The following is a 25,107-nucleotide window of genomic DNA, read 5'->3' on the forward strand; positions in this document are numbered from 1 at the left end:
GCCGAATCCCTCATATCAGCGTGAACACCATCTACCGCTCTTCGAAGCAAGAATGATGCCAATTGCAAGCGATCTAAACCTGGCGCTTCCTTTGCACTCCGTAGAGACCTTCAACACTGCTTGCATAGGGTATATGACGCGGCCCCAACCATGTGCAAGCGTGGTGCCTAGCACAGCCCTTATGCAACACATCGGTAGGAGTCGGCAACGGTGACATCAAAACCCCTCCTCAATGATCAAGTCCTGGCGAAGGGAGCATCCTTGTTCAAATCGACGCCATGACTCTGAGAGCAAATTTCAATGTACGTGCTGTGACGTCGAAGCAGTGCACCTTAATGGGCACAACGTTCATCAGCGATGACGTTGAAAACGTCTGAGAAAATAACCGGTCATGACACCTTCCTCGGTTCCAACTTCCACCCTTCGAAACCTGCACCAGCAAATCGGAATGTTCCGAAAGCGGTGACGGAGTCTCCCCCTCCGGCTGGCGGAGAAACGGGAAATCAGCACCGAATTCCGATGCAACGTCAAGCCCTGACGATTTTTCCCAAGGAGAACGAACGTATGACGGACCTCGTCGTCGTGTTAAGGATTTGGCAGCGGTTGCCAAGGAGCATGGCTTTCCAGGTCCACTGGACGTTACTGTACGTAAGGGAGCTGTAGGATATCCTGTGAGTCTGTGACTGCACAGTGCACACCGGCTCTGCATCTGGAGCGTGCTCGAAACTTCGTCCCTGACTTCTTACGTAACTCGGTGCGGCGCCCCATGACTCACTCATGACAAACGCGTCGGGGCGGTTGATTGCCAAGCCAGCCTCCTGTGCCTCACTTCCCCTTCCATGACGATATAAAGCAACGGAGAGGCGTCTCCGCAGGGTAAGCCAACCGTACGATTCCCGACAAAGAACAGAAACACTGCACACCAGATTCCTCGTCATCTCTGTTTCTACTCCTCAATCGCTCTTTATCAACGAGAGGGGGCATCCCTCATCTTCGCTGCGTAATTCTGCTATAAACAGCCCCCGTGCATTGACGTCTCATCTTCGCCACAGAAATTTGCGTAACGGATCAACGCAACCAACACGATGACGGTAGCAATAGCCTCCATGCTAGAGCCTCCTCACGCCACTGAGTCTTGTGGTCGCTCCTCGCAGCTACTCGCCAATGGTCACGCGCAAACCTTTGGTGTCATACCTGAATCTGTGAAGGGTTCCATGAGCGGCTCTGCCTCGCAGAACGACATAAGTCTCAAAGATTCCGTGCCAGCTCCTCCTTCGTTACCAGTTCCGGATGGAACCACACCTACCGAAGCGAAACCTGGCGTCCAAAGGACGGTCACGGACGCAGCTCCTCAGTTTCTCACGAAAGAGACGAACGTGAACGGTCGGCTAAACCCAGCCGTTGCGGCCATCGCGAGGCCGGCAGAGTCTGCCATCAGCGTTTCCGCACCACCTTCTCCGCACCATCGTCCAGTCGACCCTACAAAAATGGGTGCTCGAAAAGGCGTCGTCGGTGACAAGCTACATGACGATCACCACGCTTATCATCTGAATCTGGATCATGTTTTGAACCCTCTGAAGCGGCTTCTCATGAAACACTCGGCTAATGCGAATGAAAGCACGACAACCGTCGCTTCGGATGGGCATGTTAGCCTCATCAGTACAATTCCGAAAGAGGAAACTGCATATCGCTTTGACCTAAGTAATGGGAAAGACTCGAGCATGCTCGGCTCGTCATCATCGGCTCCACCGCTTCTCCGTGCCCAGTCACATCCGCAGACACTCAAGGAGAAGTACGGTCGAATGACGAGCTTCCTGGGCTCTGGTGCGAACGGGTCATGTTTCATGGTGCAACGACCGAATAGTGCGGAAAAATATGCGGTGAAGGAATTCCGCTCGAAGAACAAGTGCGAGTCGTCTCGAGAGTATCGCAAGAAGCTGTGCTCGGAATACACGATCGGATCCATCTTGCACCACCCCAACATCATTGAAACACTCGACCTCATTCAGGAGAAGAATCATACATACGAAGTCATGGAATTATGCGCAAACGGTGATCTCTACACTTTGATACAGTCTACCCCTTTGACATCTGCGCAAATCGAAGACATCTTCGTGCAACTGATTCACGGTGTCAAGTACCTACACAACCGAGGAATTGCTCACAGGGATCTGAAACCCGAAAATTGCCTCTTTACATCACAGCAAACCCTCAAAATCATCGATTTTGGCTCGGCAGACGTCGTTTTCCGCACACCATATAACCCGGTCCCCAAGCTCTCTCAAGGTCGCTGCGGTTCTGGACCCTACATCCCACCTGAGGAGTACACTCGCCGTGCGTATGATGCTCGCAAGGCTGATATCTGGGCTTGTGGGGTCATTCTCTTGGCCATGTACGCTCGTCGATTCCCTTGGGCCAAGGCTGTCGATTGGGACACCGATTACGCGTACTACGAGAAGTACAGACTGCTAACTGATCGTCAGGAGGAAGAGCGAGCGCGAGCTGGAACACAGGCTGCCAAACCTACCGTCGTCGAGCCGACCCCGAGCGCCCAGGCTACAGATAGCAGCAGTCAAGCAACGAAGGAGAATGCTAACGGCAAACGTCATCACCACCACCACCATAACAAAGAAGGCGTGAATGGGAATGAATCGACTCGCACTGCATCTCCTACGTGCCCGCAAATGCCGCGCATTTTCCTCGCTGTCGACCCACGACCTCGTGCACTGCTTTTCAAGATGATGCACCCCGACCCGGACCGACGAGCGAGTGTGGAGGATGTGGAGGCGGATCCGTGGTTCAGAGCCATCGAAGCGGCTGCTCGGAGGCCATCTTCCCCTGCGGCAACGAACCCGATTCAGAAGGCCGGGTCGCCGGCGCCGCCATCTGCCCACTCCAACCCCACCTCGAATGACCAAACCGCGGCTGCCCTCAAGGCCGAGCGCACCCAACGTCAAGACAGCAAGCTTGAACAACGACATGAGAAGATCCCCGTAGGCCCCGCCGCTCGCGCGACTCCCAGTAAACTGATGCTAGCCGAAAACACTGACATATAACACTCGGCCAAACGCTAATCTAGCATTCCATATGGTATCACGGGGAGTTCAAACTGGCTGAAGCAATCACGCTTTCGTGCTGTCACAGTGCTTCATACGCTGCAGCATTTGTACATACTCTATACTAGTTTTGGTAGTTTAGGAGGTCCTGGTGGTGTCGACATGTAGGAAGAGTTGTTAGTCGCGCTATAATAGGGCTAGTAACGCAACACTGTTTTTGTATGACACATTGGTGTGTCGATCAAATTGAAGGCAATGTTACATGTTACAGTTTTGGATTACGGATCGGAGTTGGCAGCACTTTCATGATGTATCGAGAAAGACTTCCTCAATGCCTATCGCATGCACATAGAGACTATTGGTAGGATTTGCAGCAGGTTCTCTTTCAAACTCGACTTTTTGCATAATAGTCCCAGACCACTTTCTGGGCCGCTTCGTGGTGCATTAGAGATGATGCGTTCAGAGCCACAGCCGGCACCCCTTCCCACGCACTCAGCGATTCCTATGTGGCCCAGGCTCGAGCTTCTATCTGGCAAGCATAACCACCTCCTCACCTTCCACCTTCCGCCAGGCCACCTTATCCAAATCGAGCTTTAAATCCGGCTCCACAAGAAATGTCACTCGAGACGCCGTGGACAGATCGAATGACATGGTCATCGAATAGATGAAGGGAAAAGCGCCTATCATACGAATAGCGCCGAACGCCCATCTGACACTTCCTATCAGAGTCAGAAGCTTTATCCAGCCTTGTTCTGCGGCGGCCTCAAAGTCAGCGAAGACTGGAAGGTGTATTCTGTTCCTTGTGATGAGTACCGCCTTCTCCGGAGGTTTACCGCCCAATAGGTAATTCCCCAACGCATTCACCACAGACAGGCTCTCCGCGATCACCGGCGAGACGGGCGTCGCCAGCTCCAAAGCGAGATGCACAATGCACATTGAGTGCGAGACGGCACATTTCCGATGCTTCCTCCGCGGGTGTCTCCTGCTCCTCAAGAAGATCCAGCGTTCTTTCAAACAGTTTGAGATAATCTTTTGGCTGCCCGTACTTTTGAGGCCGTTGCCACATTGCCCTTTCGAGAAGGTTCTTTTGCGGAGGGTAGAGAGAGGGTCGGAAAGTAACGTCGAAAGTCCCTCGGGTCTCTCACGGGCAGACGAGATCTCGTACGGACGCATTCCGCCCAGGAGGTGCACCCCACCGGTTTGGCATCGCCGCAGATGCCTCAAACGTCGTCTCATCTCGGTCTGCGTTGCGTTCCGTCCTGCCCAGTGTGTCTGCCCGTAGACCAATAAATCTGAGAGGGATAGGTGCTCCAGTAGGAGAGCTTGGATTTCCGGGACCTGGAAAATGGACCTGCGTGGCAGCATGTCGGAAGTCGCAACTCATGCTGTCTGGTGGAAGACAACCTTGGTTAATGACCGTGGTCACGTGAGCTGCAATAAACTGGCAAAGTTCCGAATGCCCAAAAGTTCATTCGCCGTCGCTCGCTCCCGCCCGTCATACATTCCACCGAAAAAAGAACAGCAGCAAGCTTACTACCCATCTCGCCGCCGCCGCCGACTGCTCTTACAAGCCGTTCCGACCTATCTCAGTACCGAGTCTGCCTGTGGCCGCACCTGAGCTCCGCTCGATCCGCAAGTCCATATTATTGCGACCACGTTTCCGAAACCGTCCATCACCCCAACAAAGCAAATAAGCCCTCACCCAAAATGACTGTAGACCACAGCCGAGACCCGTGCCCTTACTCCATAGTCAACGACGTCGGTGTCGGGTTCTGCATGGGAGCCATTGGTGGCTCCGTCTGGCACGGATTCAAAGGGTACCGCAACTCTCCTCGCGGCGAACGGTTCACGGGCTCCCTAGCGAGTATCAAGGCCCGTGCACCCGTCATTGGTGGAAACTTTGCCGTCTGGTCCGGCTTGTTCAACGCTGGGGACTGTACGATTGCGCACGTCCGTGGGAAGGAGGACGCCTGGAATCCCATTCTGGCTGGAACGGCCACCGGCGCGATCTTGGCGGCTCGGAGCGGGCCGAAAGTGATGGCGATCAGCGCTGTCTTCGGAGGAGCCATCTTGGCGGCGATGGAAGGTGTTGGGGCCATGATCAACCGGATGAACTCGGATACGTACAAGCCTCAGGCACCCCCATTGCCGGAGTTGCCAGCGGGTTTCCAGCCCGAAACGGCACAGCAGCAGTTGGCTGTCTTGGGGGGCGAGTCAAATAAAGACGGAAACTGGAATGCGAATGCGAACGACACGGCATCCACATTAGCCGATCCATACCAGCAAGCACCACAACAAGCCCAACAGCAACCACAACAGGGAGCACAGCCATCACAACCGGCACAACCGCAAAGGAGAGGATTGTTTGGGTTCTCGGGATGATGGGATTGGGATCGTAGGTGAAGAATGGGAGGAGGTGGAAGAGGGGCATGATGCATAGTCGGAGCAAAACACGTTATCGTAGCCGGTCATTGGAAATAGGAAGGAGAGGTCACGTAGGGGTTAAGTTTTGCCAACTATCATGTATATGGGATCTAGACTGCAATTTATTTACAACTTCGCTTTGCTAGTAGCTATTGTTCTGAGCCATCTTCCCAAAATTGTTTTTGAGTGCCAGAAGCCTAAGTTTATACTGGCGACAACTGGCACCCGCGGATTCGAGAAAACCACAGGCGCCAGCCTTTGATGAATCAATCATTTCCGGAATTTGGCACGATTGTTGTCTCGGACCGCCCTTCCCAGTACGACACATTCCCGCGCACTCATCACCCTCTCTATGAAATCCATCTTTCTCACAGTGGCACTCTGGTAGAGCAGCTCTTCCGCCGCGGTATAACTGAGCGGGCCTTGCGATGGTGCGCGCGCTCCGGAACGCTGCGAAGCGGGTATTGTATGTGGTTGACTCGCTTTCTGAAAAGAAGCCGGTGTTGTTGTATCTTTGGAACTCCGGAGCATCAAAATCCTGATCGCTGTTTCAGGTATCAGTACTAGTCGGACAAACTTGTCGGTTCTTGAGGCATCGGAGGCGAGAAGGGAAATTGCGGAAGCCTCATGTGAAGCTGGTGGCGACGGTAGTGCGCAGGATTCCCGCGTATCAGTGGTATCAGAAGAGGCATCCAGTGACCGGAGTGATTCCTGCGAAAGAGGGTCTTTCGCCGACTGTGGAGTTGAGGATATCTCGGGGTCGCCTTCATTTCCATCAGCGCTCGATTTTATGCGGTTTCGGCGTGGCCGTGTTTTTGGCTGTTCGGTGTCTTTTAGCTTCGACTCCCCTTCCTCAGACTCCCGTTCGACCAACCCAAACAACTCCTTCTTGCATGTGCGCACAATGAGTTCAGTCTGGTCGACGTCCATCGGGCCTGTCCTGAGCCCTATTTCCAGCGCTTTTATATCTCCGTCAAAGAACAGCTCGCATCTCCGATGGGCGGATATCGGTCCGTCCACCAGTTCTCGAATGTCTGGCAAAACAGCCGTGAACTCCGAAAGCAGCTCGGGATCCTCGTAGTCCGCGGACGGGGCTCGATCTTCCGAGAGGGACTTTGACACATCCCCGACCTCCACTTTGTGGAACTCGGGGTCGAACGGCGTATGGAACTTATGTCTGGGCAGGGAGCGAGAGTACCCGAGCCCAAACGTGAGTTTGTACTTTCCCGTGGATGGGTTGAAGCTCTCCACTCGGGCAGGGTAATACCGACGATCATCCGCGAAGAAGGCCAACACGGCCTCCCCTGGAATCTGCAGTGTCTTATCACCGCACTCGTCGCTATCGTCGCTTCCGTCATCGACATCCCATCCTGGATCTCTCGCTACGGTGGCATCTAACCGTTGCCGTTTGCTCCGCTGATCCGCTTTTATTGTCTCGCCGGACCGTTTCTTCTTAGCGCTCGTTCTGCTCGGGGATGGAACAAATGGCTCGGGCGCACTCGATAGATATTCCAAAAAGATTGCACGTGGGTCTTTCAGCATATCTGCAACAGTATCGTCGTCATTAAAGTCGTCATCGTCGTCCGACGGTTGTGCTTCGGACACCGGTTTGTTTAACATTATTTCCAATCTTTCGGCCGCTCGTGATGCAGGTCCACCATCATGCGCATTCCTTTCCACAGAAAGCTCCATCGGCAACGGGGACGACGACGCCTTTACTCCTACTCTTTCTTCTTTCTTCCACCGCGCGCCTCCTTTCCCTGCCCGCTTCACTTCTGGCGAACTCTGTGGCGTCAACCGCGCTGCTTTCTTTCGGGGAGTGTTCGCGGCCACGCGTACTCCTCCGACTGCGTTTTCGGGCTTGTCCGCAGCAGCTGAACCACTGGTCAGCCGGGCGGAGCGTCGTCGGGTGGCCGTTGCGTCGGTGTTAGCGGGCATGGCGAGCCATGAAACCACAAGGTGAGACGAGGTCAAGTTGGGCTTGTGCGAACGATAATATGACAGACCGCAACCTTGAACCGGGGTCTGGCGTCCGGATAGGAGAGTTTAGTCTTCTGAGCTGCTGAATTGCGGTACAGTGTACGGTGTAAGGCCGGCGTGGCATGCCAGTGTTCCCGAAATTCGAATGTCAAAAAACTTGCAAGGTTGGGTTGAATTCGATTTCGATGCCACGCGGTCACCACGTTTGTCCGAACGGGTCCGAGAGCAGTCCGAGAGTAACTCGGAGGCTGTTAACGAAATAAAGAATTACACTGCACATCAGGCTCTGATGGTGGTTCGCAGCATGCATATATACATCGATAGACTATACATATAGAGATTCATCGCATTGGATCCCCTTTCTCCCACATCATTCGTGGCAAGCTTCGGAAATGGAGTTACGACGGCAAGAGAATAACTAATTGACATGGGAAACTTTATTCTTTTTTTCCTTGAGAAGGGCATCACGCAAAGAGCTGCTCGAGAAACTCCATCGAATCCTGATGAACGGCGGAGGTATCTTCTTCTTTGTGTTTACGCTTCTTCGTTTGTTGCTGCATATTACGAAGCCTTCTGGTTGCCGCTGTCATCGTCGTCTGGTTCTGGGAAATGATCTGTTCGTGAGCCATTCGTGGCTGGGAAAAGCTGGAGATCAAATCAAGGCGGCTACCTTCATTCTTCAGCGCATTCTCATGTTCCGCATCATCTACAGGCACCGTCTCTTGTTTTTGTACTTTCTTAGGACGCTTAGGTTCCTTCCTAGCTTGAGACTTCTTGGTCTCGCCGTTCTTGGCAATATTGTCAGCCGCCTCCGGCTTGACAGCATCGACCTTCGCAGCAGCGTGTTTGAGACGGTTATAGCGACTAGAAACGGAAGCCGCCGTTCGTTGGGTTGGAAAATGCTCATTAAGAAACTTTGCGACTGTATCAGCGGACGCGCCGGCGTATAAGCCCATCAAGATGGCGGTGTCCTCTTTCTCATCGAATGTGGGAGGTCGGCCCTTGATTGGCAGAGAAAATTCAGGCAAAGTTGTTCCTCTCGAAGAACTCTAATCAGGGACACCTCAAAGACGAATACTACCATGATTGTGTTCTAGCACAACAGAAGCTTCCGGGTGGGAGATGCGTGGTCTTGCTCGTTTTCTTCCGCAATCGCGTTATTAAGGTAGAGTATCCGACGAATGGTATGGAAAATGAGGAGGAACTCCTGCTTTGTGCAAAGCTAATGTCGTGTCTCTGCCCTCACGGGCTCGTGTCCCGAACCGCCCCAAACCATGAACGGGGGAGATCTGGGTCCACGATTGACGGGATTTTGACAACATGTGAATTTCTGACGCATTTCAACGCCATCTATCACAGGAATCTAACAACTTGCTCATGGAAATACTAGGTACGTATTATTAGAATGAGAGATACAAAAAAGAACTCGTCGAACATCCATTGCTACTAGAGTACACGGTTCTACCTACTTGTTCTGGGTAGACTCCCACTCTGCATATATCCCGTTGAGATATTGTCCAGCTGTCCAGCTCACAAGATTTGTCCGAGGGTTGATAAACACATCAAAAGCATGATGGGCGTACGGGAACTCCATGTATATGGCAGCTCTGTGACTCGCGGTGCTCGAGAGGGAAGAGTCGTGAGCATGTGGAGGCACCGTTGTCTCGACCGCCCGCAGCTTCTTTTCGAAAGCTCTGACGGTAGGATGCGGGACGATGTTATCATTGTGTCCTTGGAAGATGAGGAAGGGAGGAATCTTTGCTTTCGATCCGTCCACCACCTCGCCGGGCTTGGTTTGTCCCGGTACGAGGGAGATGGGACAGGCGTTCTTTCTGAGCCACGCTTCGTCGTAACGCGCCAATCCCGAAACTGAGGTTGCAAACCAGAGGCCGAAGTCGCCTTGTGGATAACCACTTGCGTTGGTAACGTCCACTACCGGATAGTACGGTACGCAAGCGGACAATTCGGTGGAGATGGACTCGAAACCGGGCTGGAAGCTTGGTTCATTCGGTGTGAGTGCCATCATGCTAGCAAGATGGCCTCCTGCAGATCCGCCGCTGACTACCACGAATGCTGGAGACCGGCAATATGAAATTATCAGATGTCTACATCGTGCAAGCATATTAAATCACGCGGCGCGAAACTTACCAGGGTCGCCTCCGAATTTAGAAATGTTCAACCGAATCCACCTCAAAGCCCTTTTGCAGTCGATGAGATGCTCGGGATACTTGACAAGAGGATTCATCCTGTAGTTGATGTTGACCACCACCCAGCCTTGTTGAGCCATATGCCAGCATATGGGGGTCACGAGTTTTTGTTTATCGCCCATAGACCACGCGCCGCCGTGGATGTACATGAAAACTGGCCGAGGATGGGTAGGTGATGTACGAGCCTTTTTGTTGCTATTGGAAGTGATGACATCAAGTTGTACGAACTGCTCGGTGGCATCAGTTATGCCGAGTGAGGACATTTCTTCCGAAGTCAAGTAGGTGATGTTCGAGTGCATGGTGAGACCCAGGGGTCTCCAATATGGAAGAAGCGAGGCGAAGATGAAACGGATGCTGGAGGGTCGGAGAGGGACGCGAAAACCAGATTTAAGACTGTGTGCGACCGAATCGTCTCAAACATAAATTAGCCATAAAGAGGCCAGCTTCATACCTGGTGATGTACGACAGCAACGACCCTCTCTTGATTTTGCTTGCGCCGGAATGCCCTTCGTTCTGCATCTTTTGCAGCTCTTTGTCGATTACCCGCTTGGCGGTCACCAGACCGACCGCAGCGCTCCCCAGCAGCGCGAGGACGTTCGCGGCGAAGGCAACCTCGGTTATGACCGCCAATGCTTTCGAGGTGTCATCAAATACATGACAACCGGCTGCCACTCCGAACAACACGACATTAATGGCGAGGATGGTGAGCGATAAGTCGGAGAAGACGAGCGCCACTCCAAAGTATATCCATTTGCTTTTCCAATTGGTAATGGCGGGGGGCACATGTGCAATGTAAACACAGTATATACAGGCGAGTTGGAGTAGGAGGAGGAGGACGGCGACTGCCGTAGCTGACGCGAACGACATCTTGGAAACTTTCCCTTTCGGCGGCCGGACCGTTGCCTGTGCTCGTGCTTTTATATCTTCTCCAGTGGATTTGATTGAAGGTCGGTTGTCGTTGGGAGTTGGGCAGCTCGTTTTGAGGAAGCGGAGCGGAGGTTCTCCACCTCTTTGAGGCCAGCCATTGGATTTTCCGGTTCCAAAAGTTCATCAGTTGTAATCCATCGGTAATCTACCGAACGTGGAGGTTACACCAGGCTTGAGCTTGGCTACGCGAATGTTGATCGTCGCGTGATGCATCAGCGTGCGTAAGCACGCGTTCGGTCGCGCCCCGCTATATACTGTATAATCCCACGCTCACTTGGGAATCTCGCCCCAACATCGGCAAGGACCAAGAAGAATCCAGCGCTCTGACATTGATGCTTGCCCAACCGATCCCATCTTTTCCATTCATTTGTTTTTTCGACGATTACGCGGCAGGTGCCATGTGGGATGCCTTTCTGGAACGAAAACCCAACTGAACCCTCGTCAGTCGTTCTTCTCCTTTCTCCGTTAACAACCAAGGGAAAATGCTGCACTTTCGTTTTCACATTGATGTGTTCTCTCACCTCTGTTGCCCTTTCGCTCTCTACGTATACTGGACAAAACGCCGTTCCTGGACAAAAACTCCGTCTCTCTTACATCGCCGGCCATGTCCCACCGCGTTTCTTTTGGTGTTTTTCACAGATTGGCCGCCAGGCCCAGAGAGGAGGTGAGTTTCCACCAGTCCAACTTCCCGCACATGTTGACCTCCGTCCTCCTTACGTTCCTTCCGAGATCGAATATCGACGGCATGCGAGCCTTTAGGACTAGTTGAGGACGGCTAACTCCGTCATCTGACTCATCTCCCACCCATCGTTTCCCATTTCCTCCCTTCTCATAGCTGCGACCAGACTTCGTAGGTGCTTGTTCACAACATCGCAGGTTTTTAGTGTTTATGTTATGTAGTCGTCCTTTTCATATAACAGACTTAAACGTATGTACGTTTCCATCTGTACTGTACATACCCAAAGTTGAAGGAGCTTCTTGCCAAACTTGGACATTTGGAAGGGTCCTCCTTCCACTCGCTTGGCCGACCATCTCGTCTTTGCTTTCTCAGTTTTAGGAGCACACAGACAATGGACACGTCCCCTCGCATTGCAAGCACGTCAATCCAGCCTCGTTTTCAAAGCCGCCGGAAGGTTTGCACAACAGCAACAAGTTGCGCGGCCTCCGTTGGATGGAGCCCCCATATAACATTTGCCCGTTAAGTCTTCCTCAAGCTTATCATCACAGCGCCTCCCTGTGATGTCGTCCCTGCAAGCCTCCACGAGCGATACACCTAGGATTGTGGGGCCCTTCCTATGGTCGAAACGGAGCTCGGTGGTCGATTGCTCCTCATCATGTATATGGGTCAATGCTCTCGTGCGTATATGCTGAGGAGCGGAACCTTTGACTCTTTGAGTGGCATGTGCGATTTCCTGTTTTACCCTAAGCGGCACTCAACCCAAGTCCGACGGGGAGAGGGAAATTGCGGCCTGGACGCGTGACGTGGCTTGGTGACACGCCTTGTGCGCATCTCTCGGATTGACATTTCCCACCCCAATTCCTCGTCAACTGCCGCCGGGAATGGGATGTGGATTCAGGGATTATGGGGTTTGGCCTGGCCGCGGAGGCGGAGACGGCCCAGAAAACTCGGCCCTTTTCACGCGGAGATGACCCTCAAATAATGGTTTTTGGTCCAACCTCAGGCGAGGCGTCTCGCTGAGGCAAGTATGGTTCGTGCGCTTCGTATAAAAGCGACGGCGGTCCACATCCGATTGGAACCAGAAGTGTTTTTCACTGGTACACCGCCTCCTCGAGCTCGCCATCGCCGACCCCACGCTTCTGCCGCGCGTGCCCAATCTATTCGCGAAGTTTAGACAATCCGACAGTGTCCCAGCAAGCTCCTTCCTACACGAACGATGGCCCTCGCTCTCCCCGCTACTGTGGCCGCGGGCTTTCTCTGGGGCGCCTACGAGCACCGCAATCGCGCCATCGGCAATCAAAAGCCTGTCTCGCAGCTTCCTTTAGGCCCTTCCTTCTTCCCCATTATCGGTAACCTGATCGCGATCCTACGCACTTGGGCCGCGTCGAACGAGGCGATGCACGATATGATCTTGGAACAGATCAAGAAGGATCCCAAGTCAGTCAAATGTGTCCAATTTTCGATCCCTTTTCGGCCACTTATGATCCTCACCTGGGATCCTCGCAACGTGGAACACATCCTCAAAACAAATTTCGACAATTTCGTGAAAGGCGAGGAATTCCGCCACAACATGGGGGATCTTTTAGGTGCTGGCATCTTTGTCGTGGATGGAGAGCCTTGGAAGAAGCAGCGCAAAATGGCTTCACACATCTTCAGCGTTCGGAATTTTCGTGACTTCACTGCCAACGTGTTTGCCGACGAGTCTGTGAAGCTGGGTGCTCTCTTGGAAAACGCCGCACAGACCGGACAAACCATAGACCTTCAAGATGCCTTCTTCAGATTCAGTAAGTACTTGAGAAACGCGATTGTGGAACCTTGACTCCTTCGCAGGAATCTACATCTGGAGCTCACATGTTATGTTCTTTGCTGTTAGCTCTTGATTCATTCGTCAAGCTTGCCTTTGGTATCAATCTCGGATCCCTCGATTCCCCTCTCCCTGTCCCATTCGCCGCCGCATTTGACCGAGCCCAGACGTTCTGCGATGAGCGATTTAGGCTACCCGGCGCAGCCATGATCCACGCCCTATCGGGCCGCGGAAAGCAGCATGCGAAAGATCTCGATTTGATACACGAATTTGCGCGGTCCATCATCTCGCGTCGCCGTAATGGAGGATCGGACAGTCCCGAGCTCAGCCAAGGGAACGACCTCTTGGCTTTGTTGTTGAGGATTACCCGCGAGGGCGGTGACGCCCTATCGGACGACGAGCTTGCGGACATGGTCTTGAACTTCATAATTGCTGGACGCGACACAACGGCCCAGGCTCTGTCATGGACATTCCTCCTGCTCACGAAAAACAAGCACATCGAAGCGGAAGCTGTATCGGAGATGAAGAAGTTCTTTGGCGCCGATCGGCTCGCCGACCCGAACTTCGAAACCACCTACGACGAAGTCAAAGACTGGACGTACGGAAAGGCCCTCTTCTACGAAACATTGCGTTTCTATCCATCGGTGCCGAAGGATGGCAAGTACGCTGTGAAGGAAGACGTCCTACCTGACGGGACCGTCGTTCCGGCTGGCGCCTTGGTCATGTTCAGCAATTGGGTGATGGGGCGCTTAGAGGAGCTCCACGGGAGCGATGCTGCCGACTTCAAGCCGACGCGGTGGATTGATCCCGACACTCAGGCATTCAAGACTCCTAGTCAGGTAAGGAGTACGTTCTTCCATAAGTGACGGGTCCTGTTGTTAACAGACGGTGTCCTTATACTTGTAGTTCCAATACCCGGTCTTCTTTGCTGGTCCTCGAGTCTGTCTCGGACAAACGATGGCAACCATAGAGGGCGTCTACGTGATCATTCAAGTCCTGCGGCGATTCTCGATTGAGGTGCAGCTTCCGGAGAAAGTGACCTACACTAATAGTCTGACCTTGCCGATGAGTGGCCCTCTCAGGGTGCACGTCAGCAGGAGAGATCTTTGAACGTCCTCGGTTTCGTGCCACGTTTTTTTGTCATTTTGTGGGACCCGCACGTTCATATGTACACAGTTCATATAAATACTTTCAGTAACTAGACCTACTCTGAACTGAGCCGATGAGTGAAACAATGTGACGGAGTGACTAGAAGGGGCCAGCTGCCTTCCACGTCTGTCCCCGTATTAACCTATGTACAACAAAGACATCTGCCAGTGTTTTCATAATCCTTGCGATCGAATCAGCTGCACACCAAGAACTCATTAGCAGTAGGCTCGTAAATGGCGGCGAACGCACACAAGGCTCACCCGTAAGAACTCTTCTCTAGTTTTGGGATCGTCTCTGAAAGCGCCAAGCATGCAACTTGTTACTGTGCTGCTTCCCGGCTTCTGAACCCCGCGCATCACCATGCACATGTGTCTAATGGGAAAGAGGTTAACATCTGAACTAATCAGTGAAGCACGCGTATCGAACGTACGATGCTTCCATTGTCACAGCGACACCACCAGGTCGTAAGATCTCCATCAACGACATTGCTATTTGCTTCGTCAAACGCTCTTGTACTTGCAAACGCCGGCTGAACATCTCGGCGATTCGGGCCAGTTTGCTCAGACCTAGGACCCGCTTGTTTGGTAGGTACCCTATGCTGACCTGAAAGACGAGCCCGTCAGGTCGGAGTGGTAGATGCGGAAAACGATGTCTTTGCTCCCAACTCACCTTCCCAACAAAAGGCACCATGTGGTGCTCACATAGAGAAAACACATCGATATTCTTCACAATGACCATTTCATCGTGGTCTTCTTCGAACACAGCGTCATTTATGATATCGCGTAGATTCGCCTCATATCCTTGCGTGAAGAACATCAGCGCCTTGGCATAACGCATAGGCGTCTTGACCACCCCATCGCGTTCCGGGTCTTCCCCCACACACTCCAGCAATGTCTTTATTGCTCCGGCCATTTTCTCCAGCCGCGCCTCGCGCTCCTGTTCCGACTCTTCCTTGCGCTCCTTTGTTCCTTTGGAGGGCCACGCATATCCTTGGCGGTCGATGGCCTCAGCTGCTCGATATGGGGAAGCGGTCCGGCTAACTTCACGTTCCCGAAAGCGAGTTAAGAATACTGGGGAGTCCGAACCATTTTGACTTGGATTGTCGTGCTGCGAGTCTGCGACTGGGCCGTCCATTTCGTGAGTTTTTGACTTTGGAGAGTCTTTCCGTTGGAGAGATGGAGAGTGTCCTTCCTTTATATATAATATATATATACGGCAAACTCTGGTCCGAGTTTCGTGCTTCACCAGAAATCGAGACTTGCACCAGCAACTTTGGATTGACTTGGAGGACTTCGTGGACTTTTTGGGGTTGCTTTGGAGTCTTTGGACTCTGCTTTGGACTCTTGCAGGGGCGCGCCCCCATGATGACAAGCGTCAAAGAAGTGAAATCCGGTCTTCAAGGTTTGCTGTTTCCCACCCACTGCACAAGCGGACTGTAAGCTAGAAAGACGGCAGACGACGATAATACATACTCTGTTTCTGGGTCTTTTCATACTCCTTTGCCCATCTGCAACTTCCCCCGCCCAACTCTAAGGACAAAGCGCAATAATGTCCGGCGCGGGGAATCTTTTCCGCTCCGAGGAGATGTCGCTCATCAAGGTGCGCCATCTTGAACAGAGCAGCTAAACAAGTTGTGTTTAGGCGGTGTGGCGTCCGATTTTCTAACTGCGGTGGCTACTGTAACGTCAACAGCTGTACATCCCTCTGGAAATTGCGCAACCGACGGTCTCTGAGCTTGGTGAACTTGGCCAGATTCAATTCCGCGATGTAAGCTCCAAACCGTTTGCAATTCCAGAGGTTTTCCCACACTAACGCGACATATTCTCCTGCAGTTGAACCCAAATGTCAATGCTTTCCAAAGAGCGTTTGTCAATGAAATTCGACGTTTGGATGAGATGGAGCGGAAGTTACGTAAGTACACAATTCAGGAGCAACTCGATGGTACTTGTGGGACATGGCGTTTACCGATGGTGCAATCTAGGCTTCCTTGAAGGGCAAATACGCAAAGCAGAGGTCATCTCTCGACCCCTCGACAGCAGCATGTACTATGGTCGATCTAGGACACAACAAGAAATCGACGAGTTGGAGGAGCGTTTGAACGAGCACGAGGGCCGTGTACAGCAAATGAACACATCTCTCGAGACTCTCAACAAGCGATACCTTGAATTGACGGAGCTCCGTCATGTTTTGCGGGAGACGGCCATGTTCTTTGATGAGGTACAACGAGACATATTGCCGCCAACATTATAGAACATGCGAGTACTGACGTCACGAACAAATTTAGGCCACATCGCGCACCGACGATATTCTCGGCAATGCTCATAGAGAGGACACAGAGCTGCTGTCTCCAGCGGGAGTGATGGAAAATGCTGACGACGGAGAAGCCGCGGAGCGTGGTGAGGGAGCTCTTCGCTCAGCAAACCTGGGGTGGGTAGCACTCCCACTGATCTTCGATGCGCGACGCGAAACTGACAGCCATAATCTAGTTTCGTCGCTGGTGTCATCTCTCGTGGCCGTATGGGTACCTTCGAGCGCATTCTTTTCCGAGCTCTCCGTGGAAACTTGTACATGAACTACGCGGAGATTGATGAGCCAATCACGGACCCTATTACGGACGAGATTGTGCAGAAAAACGTTTTTATCATCTTCGCGCATGGCAAGCAGCTCCTTGCGAAGATCAAAAAGATTTGCGAGAGTATGGGAGCCACTGTGTATCCGGTGGATGAACGCTCTGAAAAGCGCCGTGATGATGCTCAGGAAGTTCTCGGACGGTTAGAGGATCTCAAGCATGTATGCTATCCACATGGGGGCTTCTTCTGACGGTGAAAACCTGCTCACTGAGTTTTATTGCTTAGGTGTTGGACAACACTCGGAACCAGCGCAGAATCGAACTGGTAAAGGTCGCTGAAAACCTGGAGTCTTGGTCCACAGTGGTGAAGAAGGAAAAGGCGATTTACCACACCATGAATCAATTCAACTACGACCAAAACCGCAAGGCTTTGATCGCTGAGGGCTGGTGCCCAACCTTGTCGCTCAATGCCGTGCACTACGCTCTGCGAGGAGTAACGGTATGGATTTAGCGATCTCTAGGGATTTTATTTACGCGGACCTGGTCACTCAATGTTCCTTTTGCAGGAACGCACGGGCTCCACCATTCCACCTATTTTGGACGAGCTTCGCACTCGCCTGGATCCTCCGACATTTCATCGAACAAACAAGTTCACAAACGCTTTCCAGGAGATCATTGACGCGTACGGAGTGGCGGCCTACCGCGAGGTCAATCCTGGACTATTCACTGTGACGACGTTCCCCTTCTTGTTCGCCGTCATGTTCGGTGATTTCGGACACGGAATCCTCGTCACCGCCTTCGCAGCCTGGATGGTAGCGAAGGAGCGTGAACTTGAGAAGAAGAAATGGGGAGAAGTAAGTTCCCAATCGTTTTACGCTCCCCGCTTTCCGTTCCGGGTACTAACGTACATCGGGAAAAGATTTGGGCTATGTTCTTTGGAGGCCGTTACATGATTCTGCTCATGGGAATCTTCTCGATCTACACGGGGTTGATTTACAACGATATCTTTTCGAAGGCCATGACTTTGTTCAGCTCTGGCTGGGAGTTCGAACACAATGTGCATACCGGAAAGTGGCATGGAGTCAAAAGATGGACCTACCCGATTGGTGTTGACCCTGTAAGATCTCGTCTCTTGTGCATTGCCCTCACTGGACATCCATTGAATGTGTTCTTCCGACACCACAGGCTTGGCACGGTTCGGAGAACTCTCTCCTCTTCACCAACTCCTACAAAATGAAGATGGCGATTATTTTTGGTGTGTTACATGTGAGTTGTGCGATCTAGTTCAAGTCTCCATCATCTATGTCTCGAGCTCAGCTCACCTATCGAAACAACACAGATGTCAACCGCCATCTGCCTCAACGTTTGCAACTACGTCCACTTCAACAACCGGTCCAGCATCTACCTTGAGTTCATCCCTCAGCTCACATTCTTGCTCAGCATCTTCGGGTATCTCGTCATCCTCATCATCTACAAATGGGCCACTGTCTGGCCTGGAGGCGACGCGCCTGGGCTGCTGAACACCCTGATCTACATGTTCCTCTCGCCTGGTAGTGTCAGCGAACGAGATAAGCTATTCAATGGGCAGGTCAGGCGAACGATCCTCAGGCTCAATCAAGAGGTTTACCAGTGCTGACGCACCCTCTCCCTATTAGGCTGGTCTTCAAAGCTTCCTGCTACTCGTTGCGTTCGTGTGCGTCCCGGTGATGCTGTTTGGAAAGCCTTACTACTTGAAGAAAGAGCACGAGAAACGTGGCGGCCTAGGCTACGCCGGCCTTCTTGAAGACCATGGAGCCGACCCAAATGCGGCGGGTTTTGCCGCCGGACCCGGCGACACACGGCCGTCTGAAGACAACAGCGGCAGCAGCTCTGGACATACCGAGATGTCTGCGGAGGGCCACGGACATGGCCATGGGGAGGTAGATAAATTTCCGTTCGCTTTGGTATATTGCAAGCGATGCTTACCCGATCGTTCATAGGAGTTCGACTTCAGCGAAGTCATGATCCACCAGGGCATTCACACCATCGAATTCTGCTTGGGAGCGATTTCCAACACTGCCTCATACCTCCGTTTGTGGGCTCTATCTCTCGCTCACGCCCGTAAGTAACGTTCTTTAGATAACTTTCTAGTTGCGCCGGACTTGACGTTTCCCTTTTTATATCGCAGAATTGTCCGAAGTGCTATGGACCATGATTCTCGGAAATGCGTTTAAAATGAAAGGCGGCATGCTTCCCATCGCCTTGTTCATCGGGTTTGCGTTCTGGTTCAGTCTCACGGTTGCAATCTTGATCATCATGGAGGGCCTGTCAGCTTTCCTCCATGCCCTCCGTTTGCACTGGTAAGTGTCTCCCTGTCTGCGTCGAGCTCTCCAAGTCCTTGCAAGCTCTAATCCTGGGGACTGTTTCGCCTTCGCGAAAATAGGGTCGAGTTCAATAACAAGTTCTATGCGGGAACGGGCAAGAAGTTCATGCCTTTCGCCTTCAAGACCATTCTCGAGGACACGGAGGAATAAACTTGAGTTTCAGATTATTGCGAGCTTTTGTTTTCGATGAATGTACGGATGTACACCGTTGTCACCATCGTTTCATTTGAAGCTCTGAACTTTGTGCGAAATGGGTATCCCTGCTGTAAGAAGTGCATGTGCATTGGGGCATGAGCTGCTGGAAAGTGCCTCCTCTCATGGTTCAGCCCCTGATCCGTCTGCCAACGGATATCTGCTATGCTACGCATGGGTCTTGTCCATCTCGGAGCAAGCCCAGACATCCTTTCGCAACTGTCCTAGCTTTAGTAGCCCTCGGCGTCTGTGTCTTGACTCAAGAGGTATCTTCGTGCTCCAAAGACAGTAGCATCTCCACCTCATCCACCGTTCTCAACGGCGCGGCCAATGGCGGGCTCAGCTAGAGGTGCAAGAAAATCTTATAAGTGAGAACACTTTCGTCAAAGGGAAACGACCGGAGCACAACTCACGTCTGCGACCAGCGGCTCCACATTCCGGAAGACATCCCTGTACGCATCCACAAACATCCTGAAAGCGCGATGAGTAACCTCGGAAGCCAATTTCCGACTTGCAAGGCTCGACAGCGATGACGAGACTTCCAACGACGCGTTGTATAGGAATTTGTCGAATTGTGAGAGGGATTCCTGGATCTGGTCGGCTTGAGGGGTGGTGTTTGGGATGGTCAGGGGGAGGAGACCGGATTGTTTGATTATGTTTGCGTACTGCGGGGGAGTATCGTATCGTCAGCTTTGGCATTCCTGTCGCGTGGACCCCGAGAGCGGGCGTTTCCTTACCTCCTCAACTACCAAAACGTCGGACTGAGCCTTGATCTGTTGCCCTATGGCATCGACTTGTTTCGTCGTGAAAGGGTACAGCTTCAAGGCGGACTATGAGAAATGGTGGTGGTGAGACACGTGCTGTTGCCCCACTCACGGCACTGCCACGCGGCTTTTTCACCTGAGTGTGAAGGAGGCAATTGACGATGTACACCGCATTTTCGATCGTGGGCAGGCTGGCAGCTCCCAGGACGCACATTTGCGTTAGCGGATCCAGCAACGCTGCGAGGATCTTTGCGAAATCTTCCTCGCGTCTATCAGATAACACGAGAGATTCGTCGTAGATTGCCATGATCTCTCGCTAAAGGCCATACAGGAAGCCAACTGATGTGAGTAAGCAGGATGATGAGGCGTACGAAAATGTGACTAACCAGCTGGAGAACGGTTTCCCGAATGCCTGGTGGTGGTAATAGGTCCATGCCCGGAGTCTAACAAGAAAAACGTTTTCAGTCCATCGCTTGTTTTCTAGTGCCAGAACAATGACACGGACCTGAACAGAGCGCAACAACTCGGACACATGTGCATTTAACGTGTCGTAGAATGTCTTGTACCCACTCTCCCGGATCCTGAAACCCATCAAATCTTATGAGCGATCTGTCACAGCAGCTCGAGAAAGCAGGATTGATCACTCACTCTGCGATGGTCAGACAAAGTTGCGATTGCTCGCTCAACACGCCAATGAGAGTTCCTTCGTAGAACTGTACAAGGTTCGCAATACGGTAAACCGTAATGGGATCCTCTTGCGAGGCGAGAAGCTGTTCGATGCGAACCTGCATATATGGTGGATGAGACGCCAGGATGATGCAGTGCGCACATCGTTCAAGGAGACGTGATCCAACCTTTAACGGTCGGCATGTGCCTTCCATATTCCTATCCAAGACTTGCCGTAATGCCTCGCGGTCAGCAACGTGCAGTCCGCCTAACGCGTCCAGAGGAGATTCCTCGACAGAGTCCGTCCGTGACTGCGACTTTCTCCGTGCTGCCGCCGATCAAAAACGCCACATGTCAATATTGCAAAATCCGCCCTGCGAGACCAGAGTGGAATCACACCTATTGCCTTTACGTCAAAGATGGCCTCCAGAATCTCACGCTCTTCCGTCGCTGCTTGATGAAGCCACGCTAGCATGTCTCCAACGTATCGTAACGGGTCTCCAGCGTGCATCTCTATAGGTCTTGGAAAACCGCCTGGCCCACCCCGCGTCAATGCGTCTAGAAATGAGCGCACCATAGCAGAACATCGAATGTTGGAGACCTCGTCTATGCACGTTCTTCGGGGGTTTTAGATATTGGTACATCGCATTATTGACAGCACAGGATCGAACTGACTTACTGGAACAGTACGGGTCGCTCTTTCAGGGCGCGCATCGCGTTCTTCAATGACGCCGTAACTTCTGGGGCATCGCTGTTCAACGAGCGGCACTCATTTTGCGCCCACCGAAACAGTTTCTCGAAGGCTGTCTCTTGATAGGACGACATCTTCTCCATGATCTCGAACCTTCTCCAGATTAGAATCTCATCTTCGCAGGTTCAATTCCTGATAAAGTCCCCTACCCTGCCTCCTGATGTTCCGTTACGAGCAGAGCTTTGCAATCATCGCTTATTCTCTCCAGCCGTTTCAATGCGTCGAAAAACTCGACTCCGACTACGTGACTGGGCGATGTCAGGATGGCAATCTCTGCGTCTGGAAGCGTAAATCGGGCCAGAAAGACATCAATGATGGCCTTCCGGACATGACACCGCTGACTGTTGAGGAATGAAGTGTGAGCATCGCATTACCTCCGCAACCGTAAGGAGGGCACAAGCAACAAGACCTTTGATCTTTGAGCTCCTGTGTCTGTTTGATCAGATGTGATGTCTCATTCGTTGCTTGCCGGAGTTTGTCCTCCATGTCCTGGCAGCAAAAGGACATTTGCTCCATCTCCTTTTCCATCGTTTGGACTCGCTGTGGATCAGAGCTTGATGAGGTCTCTCTGTTCACCTTGCTTTCAAACACGCCGGATCTTACGTTCGCCACAACCGCAAAGGCCGAGAGGAATCTCGTATTGTTCGCCATCACTCTCCGTTCTATATCGCCACGCAGCGATCTTCTCGCCGCCAATGTGTTCTCCGTGTAGTACTCGGACAAGGCCGCCAAAGCCTCCTGGGTTTGCGGGTCTTCTAAAGACTTTGCATTGAACACATTGCATGGCAAAAACAGTAAGCGAAGTATTCCAAAAACAGAAACTAAGCAACACAAGCCGTAGCGATACAGACAATGTCCAGTGTTTTGTTTAACTTCCTTGACAGAGGGTTGCTCTTCGTGAGCTTCGCCTGCATCGCAGGCGACTCTGTAGTGGCCATCTTGTGGAGTTTAAGCCTTACGCGGGCCCCTGAATGTGCGCTATTGACGTTGAAGTGGACGCTACGGAAGCTTGTTCTGCTGGGTATGCTAGACGTTGGCGCGAAGCTAAGAATGCTACCGCTATCGTACGTAGATCACTGACGGCTGGGAACTTTTACGTGTCCAGCGAAGAGGGCGAACGATCGAAGTGGTCGTCGCGCTCTCTTCACGGAAATCTACGCAGGACACCAGCGAATGTTTCCACAACGACTCCGGCGCCACCCTTTGCGTCCTTGAAACTCCCTCCCTCGAAATGAGAACTCTGCGCAAAATATCCATGTTTCCATCCTCGGAATGAAGCCCGTTCTCCCGTGGGAAGATGCAGCTGCCAAGCGGGTTGGGCCGAACGGTGACTGCGCGTCGTCCACTCACATTTTGTGACTCAGCAGCAGCTTCAGCCGTGACAAAAGCGATCACTCTCTACAACTCTTCAATTTCAACCAACACCCGTTCGCCAAGATCATCGCAACCAGCCGACAACATAAACTGTTTAGCAGCCAGATAGTCTAGAACTGTGCAACTTTAACCACATATATATACAGTTGCCGAAGCTACTGGTCAAGCAGGATTCCGACACTCGCACTTTGTAGAGCCCAGATATCCCGCCCTTGGCCGAAGTTATACTCCTTCCGAAGATGATCCTGGTTGCATACGCTGCCCTAGCTCTGCTTCTGCAAACAGGCGTGAGAGGAGCACCATTTACGGCCTCCCCTGCACATAAGCGTTTTGGTAAGTATTTGCTTCGACGTCGCTCTACCTCCCGTCAGTATTGTTTTCACGCGTAAGGCTCTCCGACTTGAACGCTCTTCATTTATATTTGTGTCCCGCCAGTGCACTTGACGGATATCCATTATGATCCGCTCTACGTCTCCGGGGCCGATACCCGAACGCAGTGTCATAGGAGGACGGAGGACTCGCAAGGAACTGACAAAGCCGCGCACTATGGGACGAGAGGCTCAAATTGCGATTCGCCTTTCCCACTCGTGAGCGAAGTCTTTGCTGCCATCCGGAATGATATTCAAAAAGATTCCCCTGTGGATGTCGTATTCTTAACGGGGGACAGCTCTCGCCACGACAGAGACAGCTTGGTGGAGAAGGAGGCGTCCGAGGTTTACAGTCAGAATGCCGAGGTCGTGTATCACATAGACAAAACATTCGATTTGACGAAGACAACAGTCATTCCGTCCATTGGAAATTGGGATGTCTCCCCGCACAATATGTTGCCAGAACCCAAGTATGCCTCAGATGCATTCGCGAACCTTTACAGCGTTTGGAGACCGCTACTCGAGAGCGGGCTGTCGGAATCAGAGGTCAACAGCACGAAGCAGACGTTCTTATCCGGCGGATACTTCGATCGAGTCATCGGGCAGGTCAACGGAGAAATTACGGTGCGCGCAATTAGTTTGAACACTTTATACTTTTTCGCGGAGAACACAGCAGTAGATGGTAAATGCTATTTGCAAAGTCGCTTGGTGTCGCATCGGTCTGACCTTGATTGCCCTTTTCAGATTGTGAAATCACTGAGAACACTGGAGCTGTCGTTCAACTGTCATGGTTGGAAGAGAAACTTACTCATGCCCGACAGCAAAACGAAAAGGTGGTCATCATTGGTCACGTTCCACCAATAGACCATAACGACAACCCGCTATACAAGCCCAATTGTTTGAGACTGTTCCTCCAGACTATTGGAGACCACGCGGAGGTGGTTCTATCGCAATTTTACGGCCACATCAATAAAGACGTTATCTACCTACTTACGCGCCAAGGGGACGAGAGCATCGACCCAAGAAAACCTAGCACGTACGCGTTGAATGCAGTAACGCCGAAGACAGTCATTGATCTGCAAAAGCAGAACCGCACTATCTTGAGCGTCAGCCAGACCTCCTCTTCGATCTTGCCCGTCCATAACACAGGCGTCAAAGCCGGCGTGATTTCCATCCGGCCGCATGACACCCATATCATGCGCGAATCGCAGTGGTTCATCGACATAGTCCGCGCAAACGACAAATTCGCGTCTTCACCTGGCCAACCGTCGGTATCCCCAATCACCTTCAAAGAGGCGTGTAAGACGGATGACGACTATAAGATGCAAGATCTCAAGCCGCGATCCTACCAAGAGTGGCTGAAGCGTTTGCACGATGAGGCAAAATTGGATCTCACATTGGACGATGTCGAACTGAAAGCGGGCAAAGGGAAGAAACCGAGATCTCAGATTCTCAAGAAATACGGATACTGTATGGACGCGTTGGAGAAGCAGCCCCATCCGCCACCGGACAACCATTTGTCGTTGTCACCTGCGGTCGTGCGAGCGGTGTTGATCTCCGCAACGGTTGTATTTGTGGGACTGATGGTGGCCTTTTACTTCTTTGTTCAGTATCTGGAAAAAGACGGGGATGTGCTGGAACGCCAGCGCTTGTTTTTCCGGCCTGTCGAGTCGAATCGGGGTCGGGATAATTTCACGCCAGGACCGAGCTCGAGACCGCGTGTCAACTTCCGCACATTCTTGTCTCCTACTAGCGGGTAGGGCCGTTCGGGTTGGAGGTGATACCCTGCTTTGGTCTTGTATAGCGTGTATGTATGTATTCTGCATCATAGGAC

The 25,107-nt window shown here is 52.2% G+C and overlaps 10 protein-coding genes across 10 annotated transcripts; 5 read left to right on the forward strand and 5 right to left on the reverse strand.

Moving 5' to 3' along the window:
* The first annotated feature begins 771 nt into the window (after positions 1-771).
* Positions 772-3,348, forward strand: EV422DRAFT_532385 (kinase-like domain-containing protein). Its single transcript, XM_053070532.1, has one exon. It carries the CDS (start codon positions 1,086-1,088, stop codon positions 3,054-3,056), a length of 1,971 nt encoding a protein of 656 aa, XP_052924637.1. The 5' UTR covers positions 772-1,085; the 3' UTR covers positions 3,057-3,348.
* On the reverse strand, positions 3,349-4,427 carry EV422DRAFT_532386 (uncharacterized protein). Its single transcript, XM_053070533.1, has one exon. It carries the CDS (start codon positions 4,419-4,421, stop codon positions 3,582-3,584), a length of 840 nt encoding a protein of 279 aa, XP_052924638.1. The 5' UTR covers positions 4,422-4,427; the 3' UTR covers positions 3,349-3,581.
* A 122-nt stretch (positions 4,428-4,549) lies between these two features.
* EV422DRAFT_532387 (Tim17/Tim22/Tim23/Pmp24 family-domain-containing protein) lies at positions 4,550-5,611 on the forward strand. The gene has a single exon (XM_053070534.1). The coding sequence runs from the start codon at positions 4,764-4,766 to the stop codon at positions 5,436-5,438; it is 675 nt and encodes a 224-aa protein (XP_052924639.1). The 5' UTR covers positions 4,550-4,763; the 3' UTR covers positions 5,439-5,611.
* EV422DRAFT_532389 (uncharacterized protein) lies at positions 5,612-7,611 on the reverse strand. The gene has a single exon (XM_053070535.1). The coding sequence runs from the start codon at positions 7,416-7,418 to the stop codon at positions 5,751-5,753; it is 1,668 nt and encodes a 555-aa protein (XP_052924640.1). The 5' UTR covers positions 7,419-7,611; the 3' UTR covers positions 5,612-5,750.
* Positions 7,612-8,672: 1,061 nt separating this feature from the next.
* EV422DRAFT_86983 (Alpha/Beta hydrolase protein) lies at positions 8,673-10,754 on the reverse strand. Its single transcript, XM_053074465.1, has 4 exons — positions 10,119-10,754; positions 9,609-10,021; positions 8,930-9,533; positions 8,673-8,846 (listed from the first exon to the last, which is right to left on the reverse strand). The coding sequence occupies exons 1-4, from the start codon at positions 10,532-10,534 to the stop codon at positions 8,801-8,803; spliced, it is 1,479 nt and encodes a 492-aa protein (XP_052924641.1). The 5' UTR covers positions 10,535-10,754; the 3' UTR covers positions 8,673-8,800.
* Positions 10,755-12,391: 1,637 nt separating this feature from the next.
* Positions 12,392-14,406, forward strand: EV422DRAFT_87057 (cytochrome P450). Its single transcript, XM_053074467.1, has 3 exons — positions 12,392-13,057; positions 13,147-13,916; positions 13,984-14,406. Exons 1-3 carry the CDS (start codon positions 12,490-12,492, stop codon positions 14,185-14,187), a joined length of 1,542 nt encoding a protein of 513 aa, XP_052924642.1. The 5' UTR covers positions 12,392-12,489; the 3' UTR covers positions 14,188-14,406.
* On the reverse strand, positions 14,172-15,589 carry EV422DRAFT_87080 (GTP-cyclohydrolase I, catalyzes the first step in the folic acid biosynthetic pathway). The gene is made up of 4 exons (XM_053074468.1): positions 14,896-15,589; positions 14,657-14,829; positions 14,487-14,598; positions 14,172-14,423 (listed from the first exon to the last, which is right to left on the reverse strand). Exons 1-4 carry the CDS (start codon positions 15,358-15,360, stop codon positions 14,400-14,402), a joined length of 774 nt encoding a protein of 257 aa, XP_052924643.1. The 5' UTR covers positions 15,361-15,589; the 3' UTR covers positions 14,172-14,399.
* A 93-nt stretch (positions 15,590-15,682) lies between these two features.
* EV422DRAFT_87018 (V-type ATPase, V0 complex, 116kDa subunit family) lies at positions 15,683-19,499 on the forward strand. Its single transcript, XM_053074466.1, has 15 exons — positions 15,683-15,825; positions 15,919-15,993; positions 16,059-16,137; positions 16,208-16,443; positions 16,511-16,653; positions 16,713-17,016; positions 17,082-17,294; positions 17,362-17,649; positions 17,715-17,912; positions 17,981-18,061; positions 18,135-18,383; positions 18,451-18,714; positions 18,775-18,895; positions 18,963-19,134; positions 19,218-19,499. The coding sequence occupies exons 1-15, from the start codon at positions 15,775-15,777 to the stop codon at positions 19,306-19,308; spliced, it is 2,565 nt and encodes an 854-aa protein (XP_052924644.1). The 5' UTR covers positions 15,683-15,774; the 3' UTR covers positions 19,309-19,499.
* On the reverse strand, positions 19,361-22,813 carry EV422DRAFT_532397 (oligomeric Golgi complex subunit 6). Its single transcript, XM_053070536.1, has 14 exons — positions 22,383-22,813; positions 22,135-22,293; positions 21,941-22,071; positions 21,681-21,872; positions 21,460-21,624; positions 21,180-21,397; positions 20,969-21,108; positions 20,763-20,899; positions 20,620-20,695; positions 20,501-20,557; positions 20,251-20,430; positions 20,088-20,180; positions 19,764-20,015; positions 19,361-19,693 (listed from the first exon to the last, which is right to left on the reverse strand). Exons 1-14 carry the CDS (start codon positions 22,467-22,469, stop codon positions 19,610-19,612), a joined length of 1,971 nt encoding a protein of 656 aa, XP_052924645.1. The 5' UTR covers positions 22,470-22,813; the 3' UTR covers positions 19,361-19,609.
* A 331-nt stretch (positions 22,814-23,144) lies between these two features.
* EV422DRAFT_568284 (Metallo-dependent phosphatase-like protein) lies at positions 23,145-25,033 on the forward strand (the record flags this gene model as incomplete). Its single annotated transcript, XM_053072632.1, has 3 exons — positions 23,145-23,238; positions 23,341-23,955; positions 24,018-25,033. The coding sequence occupies 3 exons, from the start codon at positions 23,145-23,147 to the stop codon at positions 25,031-25,033; spliced, it is 1,725 nt and encodes a 574-aa protein (XP_052924646.1).
* Between the last annotated feature and the right edge of the window lie 74 nt (positions 25,034-25,107).

Source organism: Fimicolochytrium jonesii (assembly GCF_025526975.1).
Source record: "Fimicolochytrium jonesii strain JEL569 chromosome Unknown EV422scaffold_15, whole genome shotgun sequence".
In the NCBI taxonomy this organism is placed as follows: Eukaryota; Fungi; Chytridiomycota; class Chytridiomycetes; order Spizellomycetales; family Powellomycetaceae; genus Fimicolochytrium; species Fimicolochytrium jonesii.